The sequence below is a fragment of the Daktulosphaira vitifoliae genome, unplaced genomic scaffold (assembly GCF_025091365.1).
Source record: "Daktulosphaira vitifoliae isolate Bord-2020 unplaced genomic scaffold, ASM2509136v1 Scaffold_15, whole genome shotgun sequence".
Classification (NCBI taxonomy): domain Eukaryota; kingdom Metazoa; phylum Arthropoda; class Insecta; order Hemiptera; family Phylloxeridae; genus Daktulosphaira; species Daktulosphaira vitifoliae.
The window spans coordinates 1-23586 of NW_026099586.1; the positions used below are offsets into that span (position 1 = coordinate 1).

Below are 23586 nucleotides of genomic sequence, written 5' to 3' on the forward strand. Positions count from 1 at the left end.
AAATATTTAGGATCATGAAATCAGTAGTGATTCATAATTTTGATTTATCATTCACACAATGCTTTCCCAAGGGAATAATAAAATGTAATAACTTATTTATATTATAAATATGTATATATTTTATGAAGGTAACAAACCTCACGTCGACTATTCTTATTGTTGACAAACCATAGTCGTTAACATTTTTAAAAAGACATTTTCCATCGATTTGTGCCGAGTCAAAATGCATAAGGTATTCATCCAAATGATAAGGATCTAAAGTCGTGATATTTAATTGTGGTATACCCTCTAAAAGCATATAAAAATAAATTTTATTATTATCACTTTATATTATAAAATAGTAAAAACTAAAGTTGTTTATCATACTATATTTCTAATAAAAGGTAAAATATTTTTCATATTTTACATTACTTAACGTAGATTTATTAGGCTTAATAAGTTTTCTCATATATACATAGACTAGTTAAGTTATTGGTTTTTCTATTTATTTTAGTACAATTCCAAAAACTAAAACTAAAATCATCTTTTATGCGAACAATATTCAAAATCACTCTTACCTTTGCTGAATTTAGGAATCAAGTATTGCAAAGTTTTTTTTAGACAACCACTAAAATCCTTGTCATTTCTTTTACAGGGATCAGTATACGTTGCTAAAACAAAAAAAAATATGACCATAAAGTTATTTTACTTCACTTAAAAATTTCATTTACGAGGCAAAATATAGTTATCATATTTATTACCAGTGTAATTTACCGTTACTTATTTAATAAAATGAAATGAAATCCATCAACAATGGAAATTAAAAGTTTGCTTTATCCTTTATACATGTACAAAAAAAAAATAAGTTTTTTATTAATTAAATAATACCTTGTCTTATATAATATTTATTCACATCGTAAATGTTAATTATCCATGAAATAAGATAATTTATTATATACATCTAGAAGTCTTCAATAGTTGACGACCTTAACAGCATTACAAACGAAAACTCTGACTATTAAATCAAAGAACTCCCTAGTTGAAATGCGATGAGAATACAGGTATATTCATGGTCATTATTATTTTGTTTATTGTACGTTATATTGTCATTACTTTTGATATTTACACGCTTTAAATTTATTTCTAATATTATATGTATGTTATTCTATGAATAATTTATTAAGCTGATTAATATAAATAACTTAATTTTTAAAGTCACGTATGTAAAAAATAAAAAAATTGACTTGCTGGTTTTCTTTAAACAATAGCCTAAGAAATAATTAAGTCTTTGTCATAGGCACTTCTAGAGAATTTTATAGGGACGTAAGCCCTTCCGATAATTGTAAAATATAATGTTAGAATTGATAGTTCAAAAATGAAAATAAATCTTATTGTGTATTGATATTAAAGTTAAAATCTAATACGTTAATTTTGATTCATTGACCAAGTCTTAAATACTATTTTAAATAAAATACTATTTAATAATTTTAATATAAAATGTAAAAAGATTATTTTTTATAAGTTTACTACCAAAAAATTTTATATTAACTATACAATATTAATATTATCTATGTTTAATACAGAGAAGTGTGGTAGTTCCCACGCATCTGAATATTTTGGTCTACATGCTCCAACGATCTTTGGTTAGTAATAATAGATAACCTATACATAAATTTCATTAGCTGGTGACAGTACGCAGTTTTAATAATGAGAATTAATGTAGAAGCCTACAAAGAAATATTTTAAAAATTGTTGACCTTATGTTTTTTTAATGAGGTAAAAACAAAAAAATTGTGCATTTGAAATTATAATCTTGTTATTAGTAATTGGCAATATATTTCTTTTTTTGTTTTCCGTGCAGTATAGGTTCTTGATATAATTTTTATCGTAAAGTAATAATAAAATGTCGATTAATGTAAACCCTAAAATAGTACAACGTTAATTTTATAAAATGGCATACTATATTCGAATTCACTCTCTGTAGGTTACACCTCTGTATGAGAAAAAATTAGTAATGAAAAATTATATTCCAAATTAGTTAACAAAATTGCCTTAATGAAAAAAGATAAAAATAATTAGGCTCTAGGTTTTAAATATTGTAATGACAATTAAGTTTTAATTTTATAGCCGTAGGAAGGACAAAATTTTTAGAGACCTAATTTTAATTCCCCCTTCAATAAATTATTTTTCTGATGGGACTAAGCTCATTCACTCTGAGTATAATTGTTAAGTAACTTGAATAATAAAAAGTTAATAATTTTGTTTAATAAAATTAATAACGTATTATTACTACGATTGAATATGTTGTGCATTTACACAATATGTATGTATATCCTATTAAGACAAAATGAAAACTAAAACTTTTACTCGCTTTCGATTTTCAAACATTATTAATATGATCTACGCATAGCAATCATAATTGTTGACAACCGAGTACACGGTTTATGTTAANCATAATTGTTGACAACCGAGTATACGGTTTATGTTAATACTTAAATTTTACTTCTATTCTCTATAAATCACGACCAAAACCACAGGTCGTTGATCCGGTCTCATAGGATGAAAGTGTAACAACGACTGCGATGGAGCGAAATCACTTTTTTCTTTGTATTATCAATGAATATTCTCTCTATTCATATAATTGTCTCATGACAAAAAATTGTAATAATATTTTTTTGATCTGCATGCATTTAACAATTTTTTTTTTTTAATAACTGATTTTTCTTTCCCTTAGAAAAATCGATGAACTTTCTCTTAAATAATATTGTGTATAACAAATTAAAATACCTTACCTTACTATCATTATTATAATAATTTATTGTTAAATTCAGCGACGCGCATTGTCAAATGATGGAAGATAGATAATACTTTTTTTATTACATTAACAAATAATATTTGACCAAACTTCATTGTTTTTACACAATCTACTTACACAATCCGTTAATCAATATTAATCATAAAGAATTGTTAAGATATATTATAATCTAGTAGAAACCCGTTGATTATATATAATTACCATAATACTAGTGTATTATAATACATCATAATCAAACGAAGATTAAATTACTAATTTTAGAAAATTGATAATACAAATTAAGATTGAACCAAAAATATTAATAGATTTAACAGAAGCGTATTTTCAAACAAGTTTCAGAGAGGTTTTGGTCGGGATTAAAGCAAGGAAAAAGAAGAAGATAGAGTACTAAAAAAATTGTTTGTCGTTTAAAAATTTTACCCCTCCTCTTATAATAAATAGTGATTTTTCAAATTTTATAAAAATAAAAAGGTTATCAAAATGATTTGAAATCATATTACTCGTAAAAAAATGCATCTAGTTGTGTAACTGGTAGGTTAATCGGTAAATTTTTTTTAATATAAATATTAGTTTTGAAGGGGCTTGTCCCAGATCAACCCCCCAAATACGCCACTAGAATATTGTGTGTTATTATATCTACAGAATAGATATGCAAAATATATTACAACTGGCAAGTATTCCGGGTTATGCCAATTTCATGATATTGATTTTGCAACTTAAAATATTACATAACTTTGAATTAAATAAAATACTTATTTACTGGAAACCCAACTGTTTGATGAGTATAATTTTTTCTATTTTAAATAAAGTATTAAAAACTTAATAATGTAAATTGAATTACCATAGGGTCACTGGCGTAAGTATAAGGAAGGATATGACACTCAAATCACCCTACAGTAAAAAAATTATATGGTGAAGATACAATTTTTAGGCATTTTATTACGGGATATATTTAAGTAATATATATTTATATTATATTTTTATGGAGCATAAAGTACTACAATATATTTTAAATATTTCAATTTTATTTATATAAAAAAAGCATCATATTGAATAATGGCTCTACTGATAATACGTACAGGGTCCCGAAATTTTTATCATTTCGACATTACCATAAGATTTTTGTGGGAGAAGCTAAAAATATAATCAATGGGATCTTTGTCATTCTCATTTTCAAACAGTAGTGCAACTAGAAAATATTTCAGGAATATTTTAGCAAAACAAAAAGGTTATTTAATAGTTATTTTTATCTGTATCACTTAAAGTATACATATTAAATTATTTTTTTATAGAATTTCCTAGTATCTAGGCATTTTTTAAAGAAAAATAATCAATATGAGACGAGATAATAAAATCTTTTACAAATATGTTGATTACTTACGTAATTCAATACCACTGGTCCTAATGAACGCAGTCTTGGCTGGTATGGCAAAGACAGTTGCGAATAAAAGCACCGCAATAGGTTGGTGCATGGTGTTGAATGTTTGAAGAGGATAAAAAGTATTGAGCTATGTGTTGTGTTAATTTGAGAATTGATTATGTCGTTAGAAATAAGTTATTTAACAGGCACAGGTTTCTTTTATAGACTTCGTGCAAATATACCAAACTTCTTAACTCTGAGTGGTGGCAGTACAAGACTGTTATTAAGGCAATCGTACGGCCTTGTCGTGTTTGAAAGTGGGAAATGAAGTGTTCAATGTAAATTTGTTCAATCTGTATATATTTGACCAGTATAATGGGTTATTAATACGTATGTAATACAATTATATAGATAATCGCATAATTTTCCTTCTAGCATAACTGTGGGCACTTTTTGAGATTTAATTATTAACTAGGAAGTTACCAAATTAAATATTTTGAAAGACGATAAAAAAATTAATCAATCTTTTTCATTTAGTTTTAGTTTAGAAAATTCATTTTAGAAATCCAAATAAGAGCATCCACCATTTAACATAAAATCTATTAATAAAAAAATATTTCCAAGTTGACTAATTTAAATCCCTTGATCAGTGTTATCGCGTGAACCTTACAATTTGGATGTTATTATGCGTATAACTTGTGATGAGTATAAATAAAACAAAAAAAGTTAGAAACATTATTTTTTAATAATAAACTACTTTTATTTTTCAGAGTATTAGAAATTATAGTGATAATATTGCCATAGATGATCTCCCTAAGTAATCGTTTTAGTCTGTTTTACAGTAATTATTGCTAAAATCTGAATAAGTCTCAAGTTTTAAACAGTTTTTTAGTGGTTTCCCTTGACATAACATCGACAAGACGTTGTTTTAATAAAAAGGACATCTAACAAAGTAACTAAGTAATATCTAATTATTAAATAACTTTATATTATTATTATAATTAAATGAAAATAAAACAAATAAAATAGAAAACTCAATATTTGTTAAAAAAAAGTTTACTCCATAATTCTGCACTACATGTTTATTTTTAATTCTAGTCTTCATTCAACTATTATGTGATCTGAATAAGTACTAAATTAACCTTGAAATATTTTTAAGTGAAAGTTCTTAGCTGTTTACACAACACATGTAGTAGAGATCAAGTACCTATGTCTAATTTAAATTTCTTCGAGATACACACAAAGAATACTGTACAGTTAAATATTCTGTAGGTGAACAGAATATTTTGAATTGTTTTTGTCATTTATTGTGACTCAATAAATATGCCATAAAAATATTTCAAAAAATGAATTCATTTATTAGATAAAAAATTAATGTTTTAGTTATAAAGAGAGGCATAGAAGAAATGAGGTATGAATCAAATAATCTTATGTTCAAATTGGATTTACTTTTTAATATAATAATTCTCATTTTTTCCTCTCATTTAAACTATATTAATTCTACAATATATATATATATATGTATACTAGGGTGGCCCTCAAAAATCGAATGTCTTTTTTTTTTACGCTACCCCTTAATTTTTTTTTTATAGTAAAAATATGTGCAAAATAAAGGTTAACCCGTACCCCCGGGCCTATTGAGTTGAGTTGAAGAGGCAAATTTAATAGAAATAAGTGATCTATGTCTCATAACTTTTTTTTTGCTTAACTTAGAATTATGAAAATAAAACTCAAATAAAGAAAATTTTACAAGAAATTCAAAAATAATAACTTCAATGTAGTTTTCTTAATAAATAGCCCACAAAAACTACATAGAATAAAAAACATATAAAAGTCTTAAAAATATGTTATAACGGATTTTGTTGATTTTTACTTATTTATTTTCATTTTATTCTTTGGAAAATGCATATTTGTTTAAAAAAAGGTCCTAAAAGTTTAATTTTTTATGCCAAATACGATAACTATATTATATTTATTATTTTATGGACAGTTAATTAATGATTAATTATAAACCTAACAAAATTATTGTATTATTACATTTTTTGATTAAGGAAAATAATTTATTTTTTGGTTAGAAGTTATGCTTTTTGATTAATACTTATTTACCACTAAATTACATCTGATTGAGATCTCCCTGCAAATGTATAATCTGAATGTTAATCATATAGAAAACAAATCTGATTTTCTTATAACATCATTTTTTTTATAAAATATTTTACTTATTATTAATATTTTTAAATTTATTTTTTTTTAAATAATAATAACTTTAAAACAAAATATTTTACACAATAATTAAAGTAGAAAATTAAATTACAAAATATTTTTTGTTAATGTACTTTTTTTACAATTAGGAAATTTTTTTCGATAATCACTTACTATTTGTAAAACGTATTGTTTCTGCTTTTCGTTTGTAGTGAATACATTATTGTAGTCTTCGATTCATTTAATCCCATGCTCGAATGTATCATTAACGACTCGTAGTTTGCTTATAGTATTTAAAGCATTTATGTAACTATTGTTCGCACTCCAAAATGCCGGATCAATTTTCAAAAAATCAGTCGAGTATGGGATTAAATTAATCGAAGACTACAACAATATATTAAGACTTTTACATGTTTTTTACTCTATGTAGTGTTTTTGTGGGCTATTTATTAAGAAAACTACATTGAAGTTATTATTTTTGAATTTCTTGTAAAATGTTCTTCATTTGAGTTTTACTTTCATAATTCTACCAAGTTAAGCAAAAAAAAGTTATTTAACTGTATTTGATAACTGTATTTCTATTAAATTTGCCTCTTCTCAACTTAATAAACCTGGGGTCACGGGTTAACCTTTATGGATCGGTCCCAAATTTTGCACAGCTCATTTTTTTGACTATTAAAAAAAAATTAAGGGGTAGCGTAAAAAAAAAGACATTCGATTTTTAAGGGCCACTTTAATGTATATGGATATTAGACCAGATCCTATATGAATATGTACCAGTTGGAAAATTAAGTTGGAATAATAAGGATATATAAACCATATTTATAATATATATCTAGTAAAGTTCATACAATAGACTCCCTTATACATTTGTTTAGTTTTGCACCTATTTCGCAAGACTTTGTATGAATACAAAACAATTTATAATTCATAGGAAAACACATTTTTATATTACACATTTAATATACAGAAAATGATGTAGATTCTACATTTCAGCACTTACAGATTCTATTGTTTTATGTTTTTCAGTTACAACTAATTTCAAAAATACATCAGTAAAAAAAACATTTCTTAAGTTTTGTTCAGATTCTTTTGCTACTCTTCTTATACGGTTACCTTTTTTCCCAATTACTAATTTTTCTAATCTTTCTGTATCACAGCCAACCAAAACAACAATATGCATATTACCTATAAGTAATTTACAAACTTATAAATACTATATGAAATCCTACATTTTCATTATACATTAAATTATCAATGAACTATTGGTTGTTGTAATTTTATGGTTGCTTTTTATAAAATGATATGTTTGCTCCCAGGAAAGCAAAATAAAGATTTAATTTCAATAGTGATAAATATAAATGAAGTGCAAAATACAAAACACGTAAGATCAAGAAGTCATTTTCTGGTACTTGATAGAAACATCCTTTTCTAAACATTTGGTAAAGAAATTTAATATTTGGTTTACATTGAATAATTCTTAAGGTTTCTGTGTACTCTGTGATAAATTGTCATTTACCCAAAATTACAACTATACAAAATTTACACACATAATAAATATCAAAACATAACATTACCATCAGAAGATACTTCAAAATATTCTAATTCAATCTGCAATTTATATGGTACTTCATTTGGGAGATTATTAAGAAGGTTTGCTTTAATTATTTCCAGTATTAAATCAGTATCTTGTTTGTCAGTTAATGTACCTTCAGGAAATATCCATGATGAAGGCTTACTTTTTTGAATAAGATAATCCTAAAATTAAAGAAAAAATCAAATAATAGTGTTTAGTTAAAAGAAAAATAATTTTTTACTACCTTAATATCTTGTACACCATCACCAGTTAATGAAGATATCATAAATACATCTCTAAATTTATCCCAACCAACACAATTTTTTATTTTTTCACTTAATTTCATTTCACTGAGTTTATTTAAAGATTTATCTTTTTTGTAGTTTTCTAAGTTTTTAAGATTGTTGCAGGTTAAAGATTTTGATAAATCTAATAAACTACGTCTTGATCTGAAGGCATCAATCTATTACATCAATTTATTAAAAAAAAATTATAATAAGAATTATAGTAACATAACAATACCTTATTCAGTATCAAAAATGATTCTTTATCGTCGTTTAAATGAAGTAATCTCAAAACTTTTGGATCTAAACGATTTCTAGTATGGCGATTGGATACATCATGTAAAACTCCTATTGTGTCAGCTTCATATATTGCACCCAAGCAATCGCTAGTAAATGATTTCTCAAGGTTATATCTTAAAATAAAATATATATATAGTTTTTAACATCATAAGGTACTGTAAAACATTTAAATTCTATAAATAATAACTTAGTAATTTCTTCATTGTCTACTAAACCAGGAGTATCTAAAAAAACTATTTGAGTTTGTTTTTCTACTAAAATTGCACGAGCTTTCAATCTTGTTGTATGAACTTTGTTTGATGTTGCTAATATCTAATAAATTAAATTAATAATATGTATGATAATATTTAGTCTTTTAATCACAAATGCTGTTCATATTGATATATAAAACTCTAACATTTCTTTGAATAATTCTATTTATCAGAGTACTTTTACCAGCGTTGGGTACACCAATTATGGCTACTTTTAGTAGTCGTTGTTGATCCACATATTCTTTATTACTACTATTTGTATTATGAGTATATCTCAAAATTACATTAAGATAATATTGTGGTTTTTTCAAACTCGAGAGTATTGAGTTAGTTGAACTATTGATCATTTTAAATATTACTTAATTTTAAATGAAACATTTACGATATAAAAAATTACCGACAATAATATGTAAAAATATGAAGTTTTTTTGAATTTATCAAGTGCATGGTACTAATCTTTTTTTGATAACCGTTATCAAATAATATCTTTATTTATTTCATAAAGAAATAATAATACTCAATGTTTGGATTATTATTCTGTACATTTATCATAATATGTAAAATATGTTGCAATTAAAGCTATAATTTAATACTACAGATTATATGAAATACAGTACAATATTGTTATCACACAGTTATTGCGTAAATTTATAGATTTTAATAAAGTAATTGTGATATATTATTAATCTAAGTGTTGGACTATTTTTTTCAAAATGTTATATAATTTTATTATTAATTGTTATTCAACTTAATTGCATGTCAAGATAATGAATTTTAAGGGAATAAAAAGTACATCTATATACTTAAGAATTATCTAATTCAAATGTAATCAACGATAATGATTATTATGAATTTACAATATCATTAATAGATATCGCAAGTGATATTTGATTCGTAAAATAAAAAAAAAAAATTCAATATAATTTTTTAGATTTTCAAAAGATTAACAGTTGTAAAAAAAGAAGAAAGATTGAAATAATGCAAAAACTAATATAAACCAAAATATTGAAACGAATTTGAAGACTATCATCAGTAATACTAAAACTTGACGAATGTTTTGTTGTGATTATTAGGGTGGCTCAAAAAAAATCGATCTTCATAATGTTTATGAGATACCTCATAAATGTATTATATACATTAAAATAAACCTTTTTGAAAATTTGAGGTTTAAAAAAAATTTTTACAGGTCGCTCAACGCGTTTGAAGAAAATTGACCAAAAATACTCAAAAAAACATAAAATGTCACTATTTATTCAATTTTTGTTCAAATTTCTTACTTAGTACATCTAAATTGTTCGTTTTTTAATGCCGAATAATAATAATTAGAAAAAAAAATTGTAAGTCCAAAATTGATTGCGTAAAGTCCATAAAAAGCTCAAAAATATGGTTAAGTTCTACAAACACTTATGTAAACCAAAAAAAATTTTTTTTTTAATTTGATTAATATTTGTGTGTATTTTAAGAGAAAAATTTTTTTTCTACTAATGTTTAAAACTACTACCTTTTTTTTAGATTAGAACGTACGCTAGAATATACGATGTACATAAAAATAAATTAATATATCGTCAAATTTTACTGTTTCTTTTTTACATTTTTTTATTTTAAAATATGGCATTAACTTACATACATATATATTTAAAATTATTTTTTGTTTTTTTGTCACCAATGTAGATTTTTTACAATCGGGGTACTCATTACGGTGTCTTTCCACAACTTGTAATAAATATTGCCTTTGCTCTTCGTCCTAAAATGATAGTCCTATCATTTTAGCAGGACTATCATTTTTTTATGAAAGCATATCATTAGAGAACAAAAAAAAAAATGGTTCAAGCTTTAAATAAAAAAGGAGAAATAAATTTAAAAAAAAGAATAGATATAAAAAAGTAAAAGAAAATGAAGGACTAAACCAGTTTATATCAGAAAATACTAAAAAATTATTTTCTACCCTTGGCATAAACCAAGAATTTTTAAAGGATCAACCAAACACTTGGGCTCAAAATTCGAACTACAATCAGGCTAAAAATAAAGTAGAATCATTATTCGTAATAAATGACCCAGCAGAACGCGGAGTCGCTTTTATGACGAGTTTTAATAACTGTATAACAAATGACGAAGAGCAAAGGCAATATTTATTACAAGTTGTGGAAAGACACCGTAATTTCTTATATGTTGTAAATTATATTATTATTAATCGTAACTAAGAAATCGGAAATCATTGAACACTTTTTTAAAAAACTTCTAATTATAAACAAACATATGAATTATATGAAATTGTAGTTTTTTCAATATTATTTTCGACGAGTCATATTTAAGGTATGTATTGAATGTATGAGCCTATAAAGCAAGTAAGAGGTGGTACCAAAATATTAGTCTAAATACAGTAGCCTTAGACTTGTAAATCTTAGATATCTTACTACTTTTTTGAGATGACAGCAAAAACAAATAAAGGTCATAATTATTTTTAAGTGACTTTGTATATTTCTATATATGAAATACCAAGGTTAGATATTTAACACGTTTTTTCAACTCGTCGTAATTATACTAATTTTGTAATACCTAAGTTTACTTCAATACATTTCTTAACTTAGTTAGACTCAAAGTAACTGAAAAATAAATTTAAATTAATTTTTATATTTGATACGTATTTAGGTTAAAAAATAACTAGTAAAGTTGAAAGTTAAACCTACCATAATATTAACGATTGCTAATCTTAATTTAATTAATTTTTTTAACTTTTTAATGTCCAATCTTGTGAAATATATTAAGGAACAAAAATAATTGAACTTAGTAACGCAAGACGATTAAAAGTTATGGCGTAGGTAAATAAAGTTACATAAATACTGATTTGCTACAATAACACATTGTAGCAACTGAAAATTATTATAGTTTCATCAATTAATTAATCAAAATGAAATAATTAAAAAATGTTAGTATTATAAAATTAAATATTTGAGGAAATTGAAACTCTTATAAATGCAATAAGTATAAATTTTTAGTATACTGAAATAAATTTTATACAATATTAGATAATGGGAACCTTAAAAAAATATTCTCTTCGCTAGGATATAATAAATAATTAAAAAAAAAATTTTTGTAAATATTATCATAACTATAAATAAATATATGTATACTGAATGATAGATTAAAGATAACACTTATTATCTCAGAAACTATTGAGAATTTCAATTTTTGTAATCATCCAAAATTATGAAATTGTATATGTCAGTAGTACCTTGTACAAATGTATTTCCTGAAGTATGACACAGCAGAGAAACCATATTTTTAATAAATATTAATTTATTTGAAGTTATAGTTGAAAATTATTTATTATATTATTGTAGCATAGGTTAACAAATTATAATTTAAATAATCTTTAAAAGAATATTTAGTCTATATATTATTCTAAATAAAGTTTTAAATTAGACATTTGTAACCTACATATATTTTGTTATTCCAATAACAAAGCGTTTTTCATAATATTACTGACAAATCAAAATTAATATTTTTATAGTACAGCCTTTTTTGTAATAACTAAATTTTTGTTTTGAATGTTAAGACAACCAACATAGCTCTATACATCACAATTAAGATTTCTGTGCAGTTTAAAAAAAAATACATTGCATTTTAAACCATCTTTTAAATAATGTTTAAATTAAGGTATAATTCATTAACTTAAAAAGTTTATGAATTATAAATATTTACTTTTAAAGTAGTCTATTTTACAATATTGTAAATTAGTTCACATATAAATTATTATTAATGTACTATACAAATAAAAAATGAATGTCGCCTTGAAAACTTGTCTTTTATGAGCAAGATCTATTAAGTTAAAAATCACATACTTTTGGTGGACATAAATTTTTTTTTAATTAGCGACAAAGCATGTTATTTTAATTACTGTCAACTATTAGTAAATACTAATATTAAAAAAAATTCGCATATCCATTTTGCTGAATTCCTGCTAGACTTAACATTAAATCAATTTTAAATGTATAATTATTCTTTAGAAGATAACTATTATTTATGTTATTGGTAGGTGTTCATTATAAGAAGAGAAGAATCGGAAGCTGTAAGAACAGTTATAGGAAGAAGAGGTAGAGGAAGACCAAGAAAGAAATGGAGAGATGTTATTGAATGCATGCGATATGAGGACACCTGATGTGAATGTAGAGGATGTGGGAGATCGTGTCAAGTGAAAGTTTAGGATAAGGGTGGCCTACCCCAAGTAGTTGGGATTAAGGCGAGGAAGAAGGTAGGTGTTCATTAAGGTGGATCAAAAGAATTGGATCATCGAAAATTAAATGAGAACCCTTATAACTTTATTATTACATTAAAATAAACATTTTGAAAAAATTTGGGATTTAAAAAAAAATTTACTGGTCGTTCTACGTATTTTTAGTATTTTGACCAAAAATACCTCAAGAAAAAAAGTCAACTGATATTCAATTTTCATTCAATATTATGATTAGTATATCAACATAGTTTAATTTTTACTGTAGAATACAAGTTTTAAGTCAAAAATTGATAACGTAGATGTCTAATTAGCGTCATTATATCTTAAAATTAAATATTTTTTTTTTAATAAATAATTAGCTTAAAAGGTATGAGTTTTTAAGATGATTGAACAACTTTTTTCTATTTATAATATACATAAGTGACAGCCAAAATGCAAAACTTGAGACCTATCAGAAATATACCATATATTGGTGCTAATTAGACATCCACTATATCAATTTTTGATTTGAAACTTGTATTCTACAGTTGGGTTAGTAACTATATTATAAATCATATTTGAATAAAAATTGAATATCAGTTGACTTTTTTTTTCTAAGGATATATTTGGTCAAAATACTAAAAATACGTAGAACGACCAGTAAATTTTTTTTTAAATCCCAAATTTTTTCAAAATGTTTATTTTAATGTAATAATAAAGTTATAAGGGTTCTCATTTAATTTTCGATGATCCAATTCTTTTGATCCACCTTAATGAACACCTACCTTCATCTTCTTCTTCTTCCTCGCCTTAATCCCAACTACTTGGGGTCGGCCACCTTTACCCTAAACTTCCGCTTTACGTTGATCAATACATTTTTTTTAAATTTTTACATAATGTTTATTTTAATGTAATAATAAAGTTATAAAGGTTCTCATTTAATTTTTGATGATTGAATTTTTTTGACCCACTAATGTTTATTTAAGGAAAAATTTTAAAAATAACTAGTTTTACATCACAATCCTAAAATTTATTTATTTTTTATGAATAACAAGGAATACAAAGTAATAATTTATAACTTACTGTTTTTAAAACACAATAATAGTATACTAAAGTACAATATTTATTGCACAAATTATAAGACAAATTTATCTGGGATCTTCTAAATAGATCATTGTTTTATTTATTTTTTTTTATTGCGGTATATCACTCATTATTGGACACCTCATTCCACGTTACTGAAAAACAAAAAACAATAAGTACACAACTGTATTAAGTTAACAAAATACACAGATTTATTTTAGTATTCTTTGTTGTTTGTTACAATAAGCTTCCCATTAAAAAAAAAGCATTATCTTTACTTATAAATGAATTTAGTATTTTGAGTATAAATTAATTATTTCATTATATAAAATTACTAACATATTATGTTGATAATAATGCTTGTTAATTTTTTTTTTTTAATCAATACATCATAAGTAGATAAAATAACAAACACTTGATTAATATTGTTACTATATTACATAACAGTTAAAGTTAGTTAAGAGATCACAAAAATTTTTCATAGAATAAAAAGTAATTGAATTAATAAAAATAAGAAGGCCAAATTCAATAATAGAGATTCTTTTTTTTCATTAGTTTAATGTTGACTAGTTAATAATAAAACAAAAAATAAAGTAATACTTAAATTTCTTTAAAGTATTAAAAGCATAAAATTATAGATTAATTATGTTTTTCTATTTTAATTATAAAAAAACTAATAAGGGTGCTGCTGACTTTTAGTTAATTGAATTATTAAAAGGTTTTATTTTTTTAAAATCATGCAATATTCTACTTAAATTTATAAAACATATATTTAATAATAATAAACAAGTAGTTGATACAATCTATTCAAATTTATAATAGAAGCATTTAACATTTAAGTATAATCATACCAATGTTACGTATATGCATACAAATGACTAGTACATAATGGTAATAAACGTGTTACATTACAGTATCTCTCACTTTTGTATAATAAATTAAAAAATATGTATATCAAGCTATAAGGTAAAAGGTTAAGAAGATACAATTAATAGTTAGATGAATTGTTAAGCATAAATAAAATAATCCACTAACTATTTAAAGAACAACTATTACTCCTTTTTTAAATTTTGCTATTTCTCAACCACAACCAACCGCAATAAAAAAAAAAAAAAAAACTACATAAGGTAGATTTATCTGTTGACAATAAATTTCTAGAAATTAAAAATGTTCATATAGCAATTTAATTGTTAGGAAATTATAAGGTAACATTGTTAATACTAACAGTGTGATTGATATCACATTGCCTACATTTATATGATAAAGGAAATGTTTNGATTGATATCACAGTGCCTACATTTATATGATAAAGGAAATGTTTTTTAACCTAGCATCACCATGACAAAAATATATTTAATTTGCTATAAGACTAAAATCTTCTTTTTCGGGTACATACACAATACGTATGGTGTTGGTATAGCCAGATCCCTTTTTCCATCCAGTGACAATAACAATCGGATCACCAGATTGAAGGAAACCACGAGCCTTACCAAACTGAATTCCATGAACAACACGATTATCAATGTCTTTTAACCAATCAGATGATGCTGGTTCTATGGCACAAATAAATTAGTTATAATTTTATTTTTAATTTTAAAATAAATTTAATTATTTTTAATAAAATTTAGATTGAAATATTTACCACTATAATACAACGGCAAAATACCACGGTAAACATGACATTGACGAGCTACTTGGGCATTTCTAGTAATAGCTACGATAGGACTACGAGGTCGATATTTGGAAAGAAGATGAGCAGAGTGACCAGATGTTGTGAGAACTATGATAGCAACTGCTTTACATTTGTTAGCAGCATCTACAGCAGCAATTGCAGTAGTGTGCGAAGAATCTAATGGTAAGGTGACCTAAGTGTAATACGTTAGTCGATAAATGAAAATCATCATATATTATGATAGTAAAATGTCACAGTTATTATTTCAATAACTAAGTACTCACTGCAGATGAGAGATCAGCAAATAACTGTTTTTGCCAAACAGCAGTTTCAGCTTCCTTGCAAATAGTAGCCATAGTACGCACACATTCTAAAGGATATTCACCTTTAGCAGTTTCTCCTGATAACATAACACAGTCAGCTCCATCTAAAATAGCATTAGCTACATCAGACGATTCAGCTCTGGTAGCACGAGGTTTTTTAATCATAGACTCCAACATTTGAGTGGCACAGATTGCAGGTTTACCAGCCTATAATAAATGATTTTACTCAGTATGTTATAATTAATTTAATATAAATTATATATGAAATATTGAATACTTTGTTGCAGCGTGCAATCATAGCTTTCTGTGCAAGGAACACTTTTTCAGGAGGAATCTCAATACCTAAATCACCTCTTGCAACCATAATGCCATCAGATGCTTCAATTATTTCTTGTAAATTTTTCATACCTTGATGATTTTCAATTTTTGATATAATAAGAATATTTTTTCCTTTTTCTCCTGTTATGAAAAAGTTTTTATTATTTTACATAATAATTTTTATATTAATATTTATGTGAACCTAAAATATCTCTTATTTCTTTAATAGCAGATGCTTCTCGAATGAAAGAAGCAAAAATCATATCTACTCCTTGATCAACACCAAATTGTAAATCACTCTTATCTTTTTCAGAAACAGCTGGAAGATCTACTGGTACACCTGGTAAGTTAACACCTTTACGACTTCCTAATAATCCACCATTTTCAATTGTACAATCAATATAATTACTTCCTACAAAAAATAAACAAATACTATTTATGTACAAAAGTCAAAAAATAATAAAAACATTTACTTACCAATTTGTTTGACAATCAATGAAATTAGACCATCATCAACAAAAACACGGTTGCCTGGTTTAACTACTTTGGTAATATTTGCATAGTCAACATAAACTTCTTTACCATTTCCATGACTTTCAAACTGTTTGTCTGTAGTCAAACGAATTTGTTCTCCCCTTTTAAGTTCAACTTCAGCTGATCCGCCCTAAAATATTTAATACTAATAAAAATAAGTAAAAATAATCTAATCAATATTCTTACGCCTTCTAATAAGCCAGTTCTGATTTCAGGACCCTTCGTATCTAAAGCAATAGCCAATGGACAGTAAATTCCAATTTTTTTGCTGTAATTTTCAGCAGCTTGTCTTAAGTTTTTGATGGTATTTGCATGATACTCATGTGATCCATGGGAGAAATTCAATCGGCCAACGTTCATACCAGCCTCAATCATCTCTTCAAGCGTTCCCACAGCAACAGAGGCTGGTCCTAAATAATAAAGTAATGAAATTAATATACATAAATTAGATAAAAAAAGTTTGAAAACTAATAAACTTACCAATTGTACAAATGATACCAGAAAGACGAATAAATTGAGCTTCAACATCAATATCCAGTGTGCTCATATAATCTAAATGAGTAGTGGTATTATCATGTTGGTACACAGTTTTTGCCATCTAAAAAAAAAAAAAAACAGTTTAAAAAATCATCTTTATCTAGATAACATAATTATTCTTTAAATAAAAATTCTGACTTTTTCTGGGTTATATACAAGTGTTGCCCATGTTAATTTTTTAGAATTAGTATGTAGAGTATTATTTAAGTTTTTTNTATACAAGCGTTGCCCATGTTAATTTTTTAGAATTAGTATGTAGAGTATTATTTAAGTTTTTTAAAATTAAGAAACTTTGTAATTTTAGTAAACATTTATTAGTTTTTGAAGTATGAAATTTATTTAAAAACATACAAATAAACATAGTAAAATAAACAGTTGAATAGAATCAAGCATATTTTTCTTTTTTTGGCAGGTAGCAGTACTTTATATTCAGATTAAACAGGTGACTAGAGAGTCAAGGAAGATACATGGTAGTCTTGCCAAAATTAATTGCAATGAAATATACCAATACCAAAGTTTTATAGTGAGAAAGACAGTTTAGTTTATAGTACTATTTATATTGTATGACTGTTTAATTTTTATTCATAAACTATTTTGTTTGCACAAGTTTTTTCTAAAATAGTACTTTAAAAATATTTTCTGGTTATTATTACTATAATTTTTTGATGTAATAATTTGGAATTTATCTCAAATATATGAAATGTTTAAAAATAGATTATAAAAAATATACTGTTCAATAGAAATTTTCAATATTTAATAATGATTCGAAATTTTAAGTTAAAACTCTAATCTAATTTTTTTGTATGAGAAATTAGTAACTCTATTTCATCTAAACATATAAATCAAATTAAATTATTTGGACAGTTTTTGTGAGAAGGTTATCAAGTTAAATATTGTCATTTTCTGGTTTTTATTATTCATTTTCAGTACATTTAAGGGTAATTACGTTGATTTAAAAATAATGAAGTTATTTATTTCAATATAAACTTAAAAAATTTGTTTAATACTACGAAAATTATTTTGTTATGATCTCATGAAAAATTAAAATTGTTAACATAACCACCTTGATTATCAAAATCATTCGTTTAAACTGTGTTATTTAAGGAATTCATAATGCACACATTTATGGTACAAAACAAACAAAATTAGCACAAATATATATACATATATATTTTTTTAGCTAAGAAAAAAAAATAATTTTAAACTAATAACCATTTTTATTGTTTCAAAATTAAGATTACGATATTTTATTTTTGACCTGTTCTAGTTTCTTGGTTTAACCCTTTTATAAAAGTAATTAAAAAATGTTATAATACAAGAATTATCATAAAAAAAACTGCCTTTTAATATTCTATACTTTAATTATACATGTATCGTCATAAATGTATATAGAAATAGGAAATCATTAAACAACTTATATCACCAAATAAATATTAAATAACTTCTTTCTAAATTTAATTGAATAAATATAATTATTATAAAAATTATGTCTTATAAATTTTTAAGTGATGATAACAAGATGTAGGTTACAAAAATGAGATAGAACATTGTAGGTAAATATTTAACAGAAAAATAAAAGTAAGGAAAAGAATACCTTAAGATAGGATTTTTGGTATAATGCTATTTACATAAACATTAAAAACTACTTTTTAAATCTAAAACCTCGTGTTGCACCATAAAGTTAAATAGCTGGCGTTTTGAAAAGCAACCAAATGGTTTAGAAGATATTGATGGTATTGTCACTGAAATTATGGGTGTTCTCTTTAAGCCATTTATAACCATCACTTGAACAACAGATAAAATACGATTCATTTAGAAAAGTTATAGTTAAAAACTCAAATAATTTTGATATTTTTTAGTTTGTTTTTTTGAAAAATAAACTTAGCATGACAAGTATGTCATAGGCAACTATAGGTGTATTTGACATTTATATGATCTCTTATAGATAAGATAATATCCGTTTAATATATGCCAATAGTTTACCAAAAATAAAACTTTAATTTTGTTAGAAAACGAGAATTAACTTCAAGGTTACTACAATGTCACGTTCTATAGACACCTAACAAACGTTTGTCTATTCAATAAGTTTTACATTATATCAATTAAGATATATTTTAGCAAAAAAAAAAAATACTCACATTGTTTTCTTAGTGAATAATCTAAGTTGTAGACTGAAGTGTAAAGCAAAGTAAGTTAAAATTAAGTTAACAGTTAACAATTTACGTTTTTTTAACTTAATAAATAAATCTACACACTATCGACCGTATGGAACCGGAGAAGTGTGCTGTAAGAATTGAACGTGGTAACGTTTGTAAATGTTGATTTATGATTTTAAATTGGCAAAATAGAGGTGCTATGTAAAATTTGAAATACAGATAAGATACCTTAGCGATTAAATGTTAAAATCCAAGGTTAAAATAGCAATAACAATTCACTATTTTTATTAATTATTATTAGTGCTAGACAAATTAAAATAATGGATCAATAAATTCGTGAAGTTAATAATAATCGGTTATATGTTCATATATGAAATATATCAGTGATAGTAGTAAGTTTTGATAACAAGTTTAATACTGAATATTAATTATAATTCTATATTTTAATGGAAAGAAATATTAGATTTCAATTATTTTTAATAATTTTTCTTAACTTGTACACTGGAAGGATTTTATACAAAAAGTTATATTAAAAAGAAATGCCATTTGAGATTTTATTCAGTAGTACAACCCTGCTATTATAGCAGTATAATTATGAATTATGTTAATAAAAGGATATATAGTAAAACACTGCCTATATCTTTTCCCATCTATTATTAAATGGACATTTAAGGTTTTTGATATTCCCCTGAACAGGTTAAGATTGGATATTATTGATAATAATATTCTAGTTTGCGAAGAAGATAAATTTTTTTATATCCAGTTAATTAATGATTTTATTTTTATTTATTGTTTCATTATTTCAATAAATACTTAAAATATTGAAAAAAATAACCTCAAATTAAATGTATAAGGGGAGATTGTTAAAATCCTTTGATACCCACTAGGTTGTTTCTCAGAAAACTACGTTACTTATTAATGAGTAGAAGTTAAGACGTCCTGTAGTTGTGGTAGGGTAACACCCCCATTACGAAACGTCCATTAATTTGACAATTTATTTGTAATATATAGGTTATAATATATACAACTTCAGAAGAATAGTTCAGCAGCAAAAATAATTTTTTACCACCTCACTTTTGCAAAAAAATAATTGTGTTTTAAGTGTTAATTATAAATATTATTAGGAAGGATTTCTGCATTTATTAATGACCGTCCAACATAGGCCTGAGCAGACTTTTTTGTCTGTGGCAGCAAAAATTTACACTAGTCGGTGTAAAGTGCCACTTAAAAATTTTATTTAAAAATATAGTTTCAAGTGTTATCTAGATTACGTTAGGCAATGTTACTGTTTTTAATTAAATTTACACAGCACATTTTATTTTCTTGATAAAGTATGGATACATGTGGTTTATTTATCAACTTATCTGTGAGCTACCATAGAGATAGTTACTATAGAGATAAATATCTACAAAGTCTATATTACCTATAGAGCCCTAACTTAACTTCAATTAATTAGAAAAAATCATTAAATTTGATTAGAATTTTGATATGTGTTTAACACGGAGGTAACAACATATATAACTTTATAATTTGTTGTAATTTTTACAGAAAAATTACAACACTTTTAATTGTAAATAATTGAATCTTATTTTCATACTACATTTAATTACTATAATAAAAGTTTTTTTCATGTATTATACTTATAACAGTGATTTTAATCACTATCATATGTCATTTATACTTGTCCCAACTAAGTTGCGACCTCACTGTGCTGCTGTTTTTTATTTTTTAATGTTAAAATTAGAAAAAAAATTTCTATCAGGGTGAACACAGACTAGTTCTCACCTCGATTATCAGCTATTTATGTCCTTTATTTTTTTTCCTAAAGATAAAATCTAAATATATATGTAAAAACAAAAAAAAAATTATTTACACGTGTCTACAAGTAAATCAATGTATCATCATTTACATGCATTATTCGCCATGCTAAGTACTTATGCTATACATTAAAATGTTTGTAACACAATAAGTATTAATATTAAAATTGTTAACCAACCATCAAATTATTATTTTTTATATTTATTTTTTGATAAAATTATATGTTTATTTATTTTTCTTATTAAGAACAAATAATATTGTAGTCTCATAATTTTAAAATTTTGTTTTAAAATTTCACTTAAATATTAAATACTCATTAAATTATTTGCATTATTGAAAATAAAGTATTTTTAATTTAAAAATTTCAATTTTTTTAATTTGATAGCTGTTATTTTATAGAAGAATTGGACAAATTATTATTTTCATATTGTAGATTTCAAAAACTTTAATTTAATATAGGTTTAAACGGGGTTGTTACGTTTTAAACACTGCATGTTTATAACACCAATTTTTTTTTTAATTTACATTGGTCTTATGGGACGTTTTAAATAGGTTTTTTTATTTTATCATGTTTTTTAACAACCTTGATTTTAAAGTGTCTTTTAAAACCAAGGTTGTTGTACACTTCATAAGCAATAATTTGGTATAGGTTAGAAAAACGCATTTGTTTCGGAATCTTTTCAAAAATGAAGTTTAAAAAAAACTTTTACCTTCGGGGTCCATTTTCATACCTTCTCTGTACATAAGTCTAGTGAGATCTGAAAATTTTCATCGACTGACATAAAAAAAAATACATCACGGTAAAACCTTCTTAAATTAGCATTGAAGCTAAAAACTAACGCAAAGTATTCTCTGGATCCAAAGTTATTAGAAATATCAGAAAATTGTAGGAAACTCATTATATATATAAATATACTATTAAACCGGCTCTTCTGATCACGGAAATTGGATCTGCGTCTGATGCAATACAATTATATGAGCATATATTTATTTAAGAAAATATTTAACAAATTTCTTGTGTTGTTACAGGATTGGATAAAAATAAATTATTTTTAAAATTTTATAAACAATGTATTATAATTTTTTACAAAATGTTAAGTACTGCTTATTAAACGTAGTGTATTAATTTACACATTGGTTATTTAATTTGATTTTCTTTAGAGGTGTATTTTAAATTCAAGCCAAGTCTTATTCGTATGTATTAATATCAGTTTTAAATAATAATTCTGCGTGATAATATGAACAAGTGGTTGACAGATGTGTTTGGAACGAAAATTATTTTAATTGGTTCTATTGCTATGATTAATAAAATGAGTTTTGAATAGTGGTGTGAGTGCACCTCGTGTACACTTCAACCGGTTTCATTTAGTTAGTATTCGCACAACGTAGCGCACATGTTGTGTCTTATTTGAGTCGTTTTCTCTAATTTTTATCCTTAGTAGGTAATCGATCGAGCAGGACATACCTCCAAACAATCCAACAACTGACAATGTCATCCTCCAATAATGTAATCAATTTTGGTGCTGGTCCCGCAAAACTACCCAGACAAGTAAAGGAACTGATAAAATTTTTAAGTTTTCACATTGTCTTACTATTAGTCAAAGTTCATATCTATTCCCAATGTCAATTTTTACACAGGTATTGGAACAAGCCAGAGATGAAATTTTAAACTGTGGTTGTGGTCTAAGTGTAATGGAATTAAGTCATCGATCGGCTGAATATGCAGTAATAAACAATCGGGTCATTGAATCTGTCAGACAACTCTTGTAACTATGATTAAAGTATTAATTTAGTCAATTTTTGTATTATTTTTCAAGTTAAACCGAAATTTTTAATCTAAAGAAAAAAAATTTAATAATAAGCGTGAATAATATAAAACATGGCATCACATCAAAGTAAAAGAAACTAGCAAATGTTGTGCAAAAAAATTTTTTTTTTCTCTTATGTCAGCCAAGAAGAAATAAAAAAGGATATGAGAGTTTTAACCATAATCAGAATAATTTAGATCTTTCTCCCAAAAAAAGGTAGATTTATAATTATGTTGTACCGATGAAGACTTTATGGAGTATGAAATTGTATTTCATACTCCATTCACTTTTAGGTATTTCATTTAAAAATAGATATCTAATATCTATTTCATAATATCAAAATGCTTTTGCTAACAT

At 24.8% G+C, this 23586-nt stretch overlaps 4 protein-coding genes and 1 long non-coding RNA gene across 6 annotated transcripts; 2 read left to right on the forward strand and 3 right to left on the reverse strand.

Annotated features, from left to right (window-relative positions):
* Positions 1-10: 10 nt before the first annotated feature.
* Positions 11-4382, reverse strand: LOC126908830 (uncharacterized). The gene is made up of 3 exons (XM_050691132.1): positions 4176-4382; positions 558-650; positions 11-288 (listed from the first exon to the last, which is right to left on the reverse strand). The coding sequence occupies exons 1-3, from the start codon at positions 4264-4266 to the stop codon at positions 32-34; spliced, it is 441 nt and encodes a 146-aa protein (XP_050547089.1). The 5' UTR covers positions 4267-4382; the 3' UTR covers positions 11-31.
* Positions 4383-4642: 260 nt separating this feature from the next.
* LOC126908832 (uncharacterized) lies at positions 4643-13943 on the forward strand. The gene is made up of 3 exons (XR_007704844.1): positions 4643-4859; positions 4925-5106; positions 12804-13943. It is a non-coding gene; the product is annotated as an uncharacterized LOC126908832 (long non-coding RNA).
* LOC126908828 (GTPase Era, mitochondrial-like) lies at positions 7284-9211 on the reverse strand. Its single transcript, XM_050691130.1, has 6 exons — positions 8914-9211; positions 8704-8828; positions 8455-8629; positions 8177-8395; positions 7934-8114; positions 7284-7544 (listed from the first exon to the last, which is right to left on the reverse strand). The coding sequence occupies exons 1-6, from the start codon at positions 9112-9114 to the stop codon at positions 7342-7344; spliced, it is 1104 nt and encodes a 367-aa protein (XP_050547087.1). The 5' UTR covers positions 9115-9211; the 3' UTR covers positions 7284-7341.
* A 52-nt stretch (positions 13944-13995) lies between the features above and the next one.
* LOC126908827 (pyruvate kinase-like) lies at positions 13996-19748 on the reverse strand. Of its 2 annotated transcripts, none has more exons than XM_050691127.1 (10): positions 19586-19748; positions 17391-17508; positions 17097-17320; positions 16854-17040; positions 16579-16788; positions 16336-16517; positions 16020-16265; positions 15706-15928; positions 15460-15616; positions 13996-14218 (listed from the first exon to the last, which is right to left on the reverse strand). In XM_050691127.1, the coding sequence occupies exons 2-10, from the start codon at positions 17506-17508 to the stop codon at positions 14206-14208; spliced, it is 1560 nt and encodes a 519-aa protein (XP_050547084.1). In that variant the 5' UTR covers positions 19586-19748; the 3' UTR covers positions 13996-14205. The 2 variants fall into 2 exon arrangements, with proteins under 2 accessions (XP_050547084.1, XP_050547086.1); XM_050691129.1 differs by lacking the exon at positions 19586-19748 and adding an exon at positions 19042-19160.
* A 210-nt stretch (positions 19749-19958) lies between these two features.
* On the forward strand, positions 19959-23482 carry LOC126908831 (probable phosphoserine aminotransferase). The gene is made up of 3 exons (XM_050691133.1): positions 19959-19995; positions 22861-22970; positions 23060-23482. Exons 1-3 carry the CDS (start codon positions 19974-19976, stop codon positions 23189-23191), a joined length of 264 nt encoding a protein of 87 aa, XP_050547090.1. The 5' UTR covers positions 19959-19973; the 3' UTR covers positions 23192-23482.
* Positions 23483-23586: the final 104 nt, after the last annotated feature.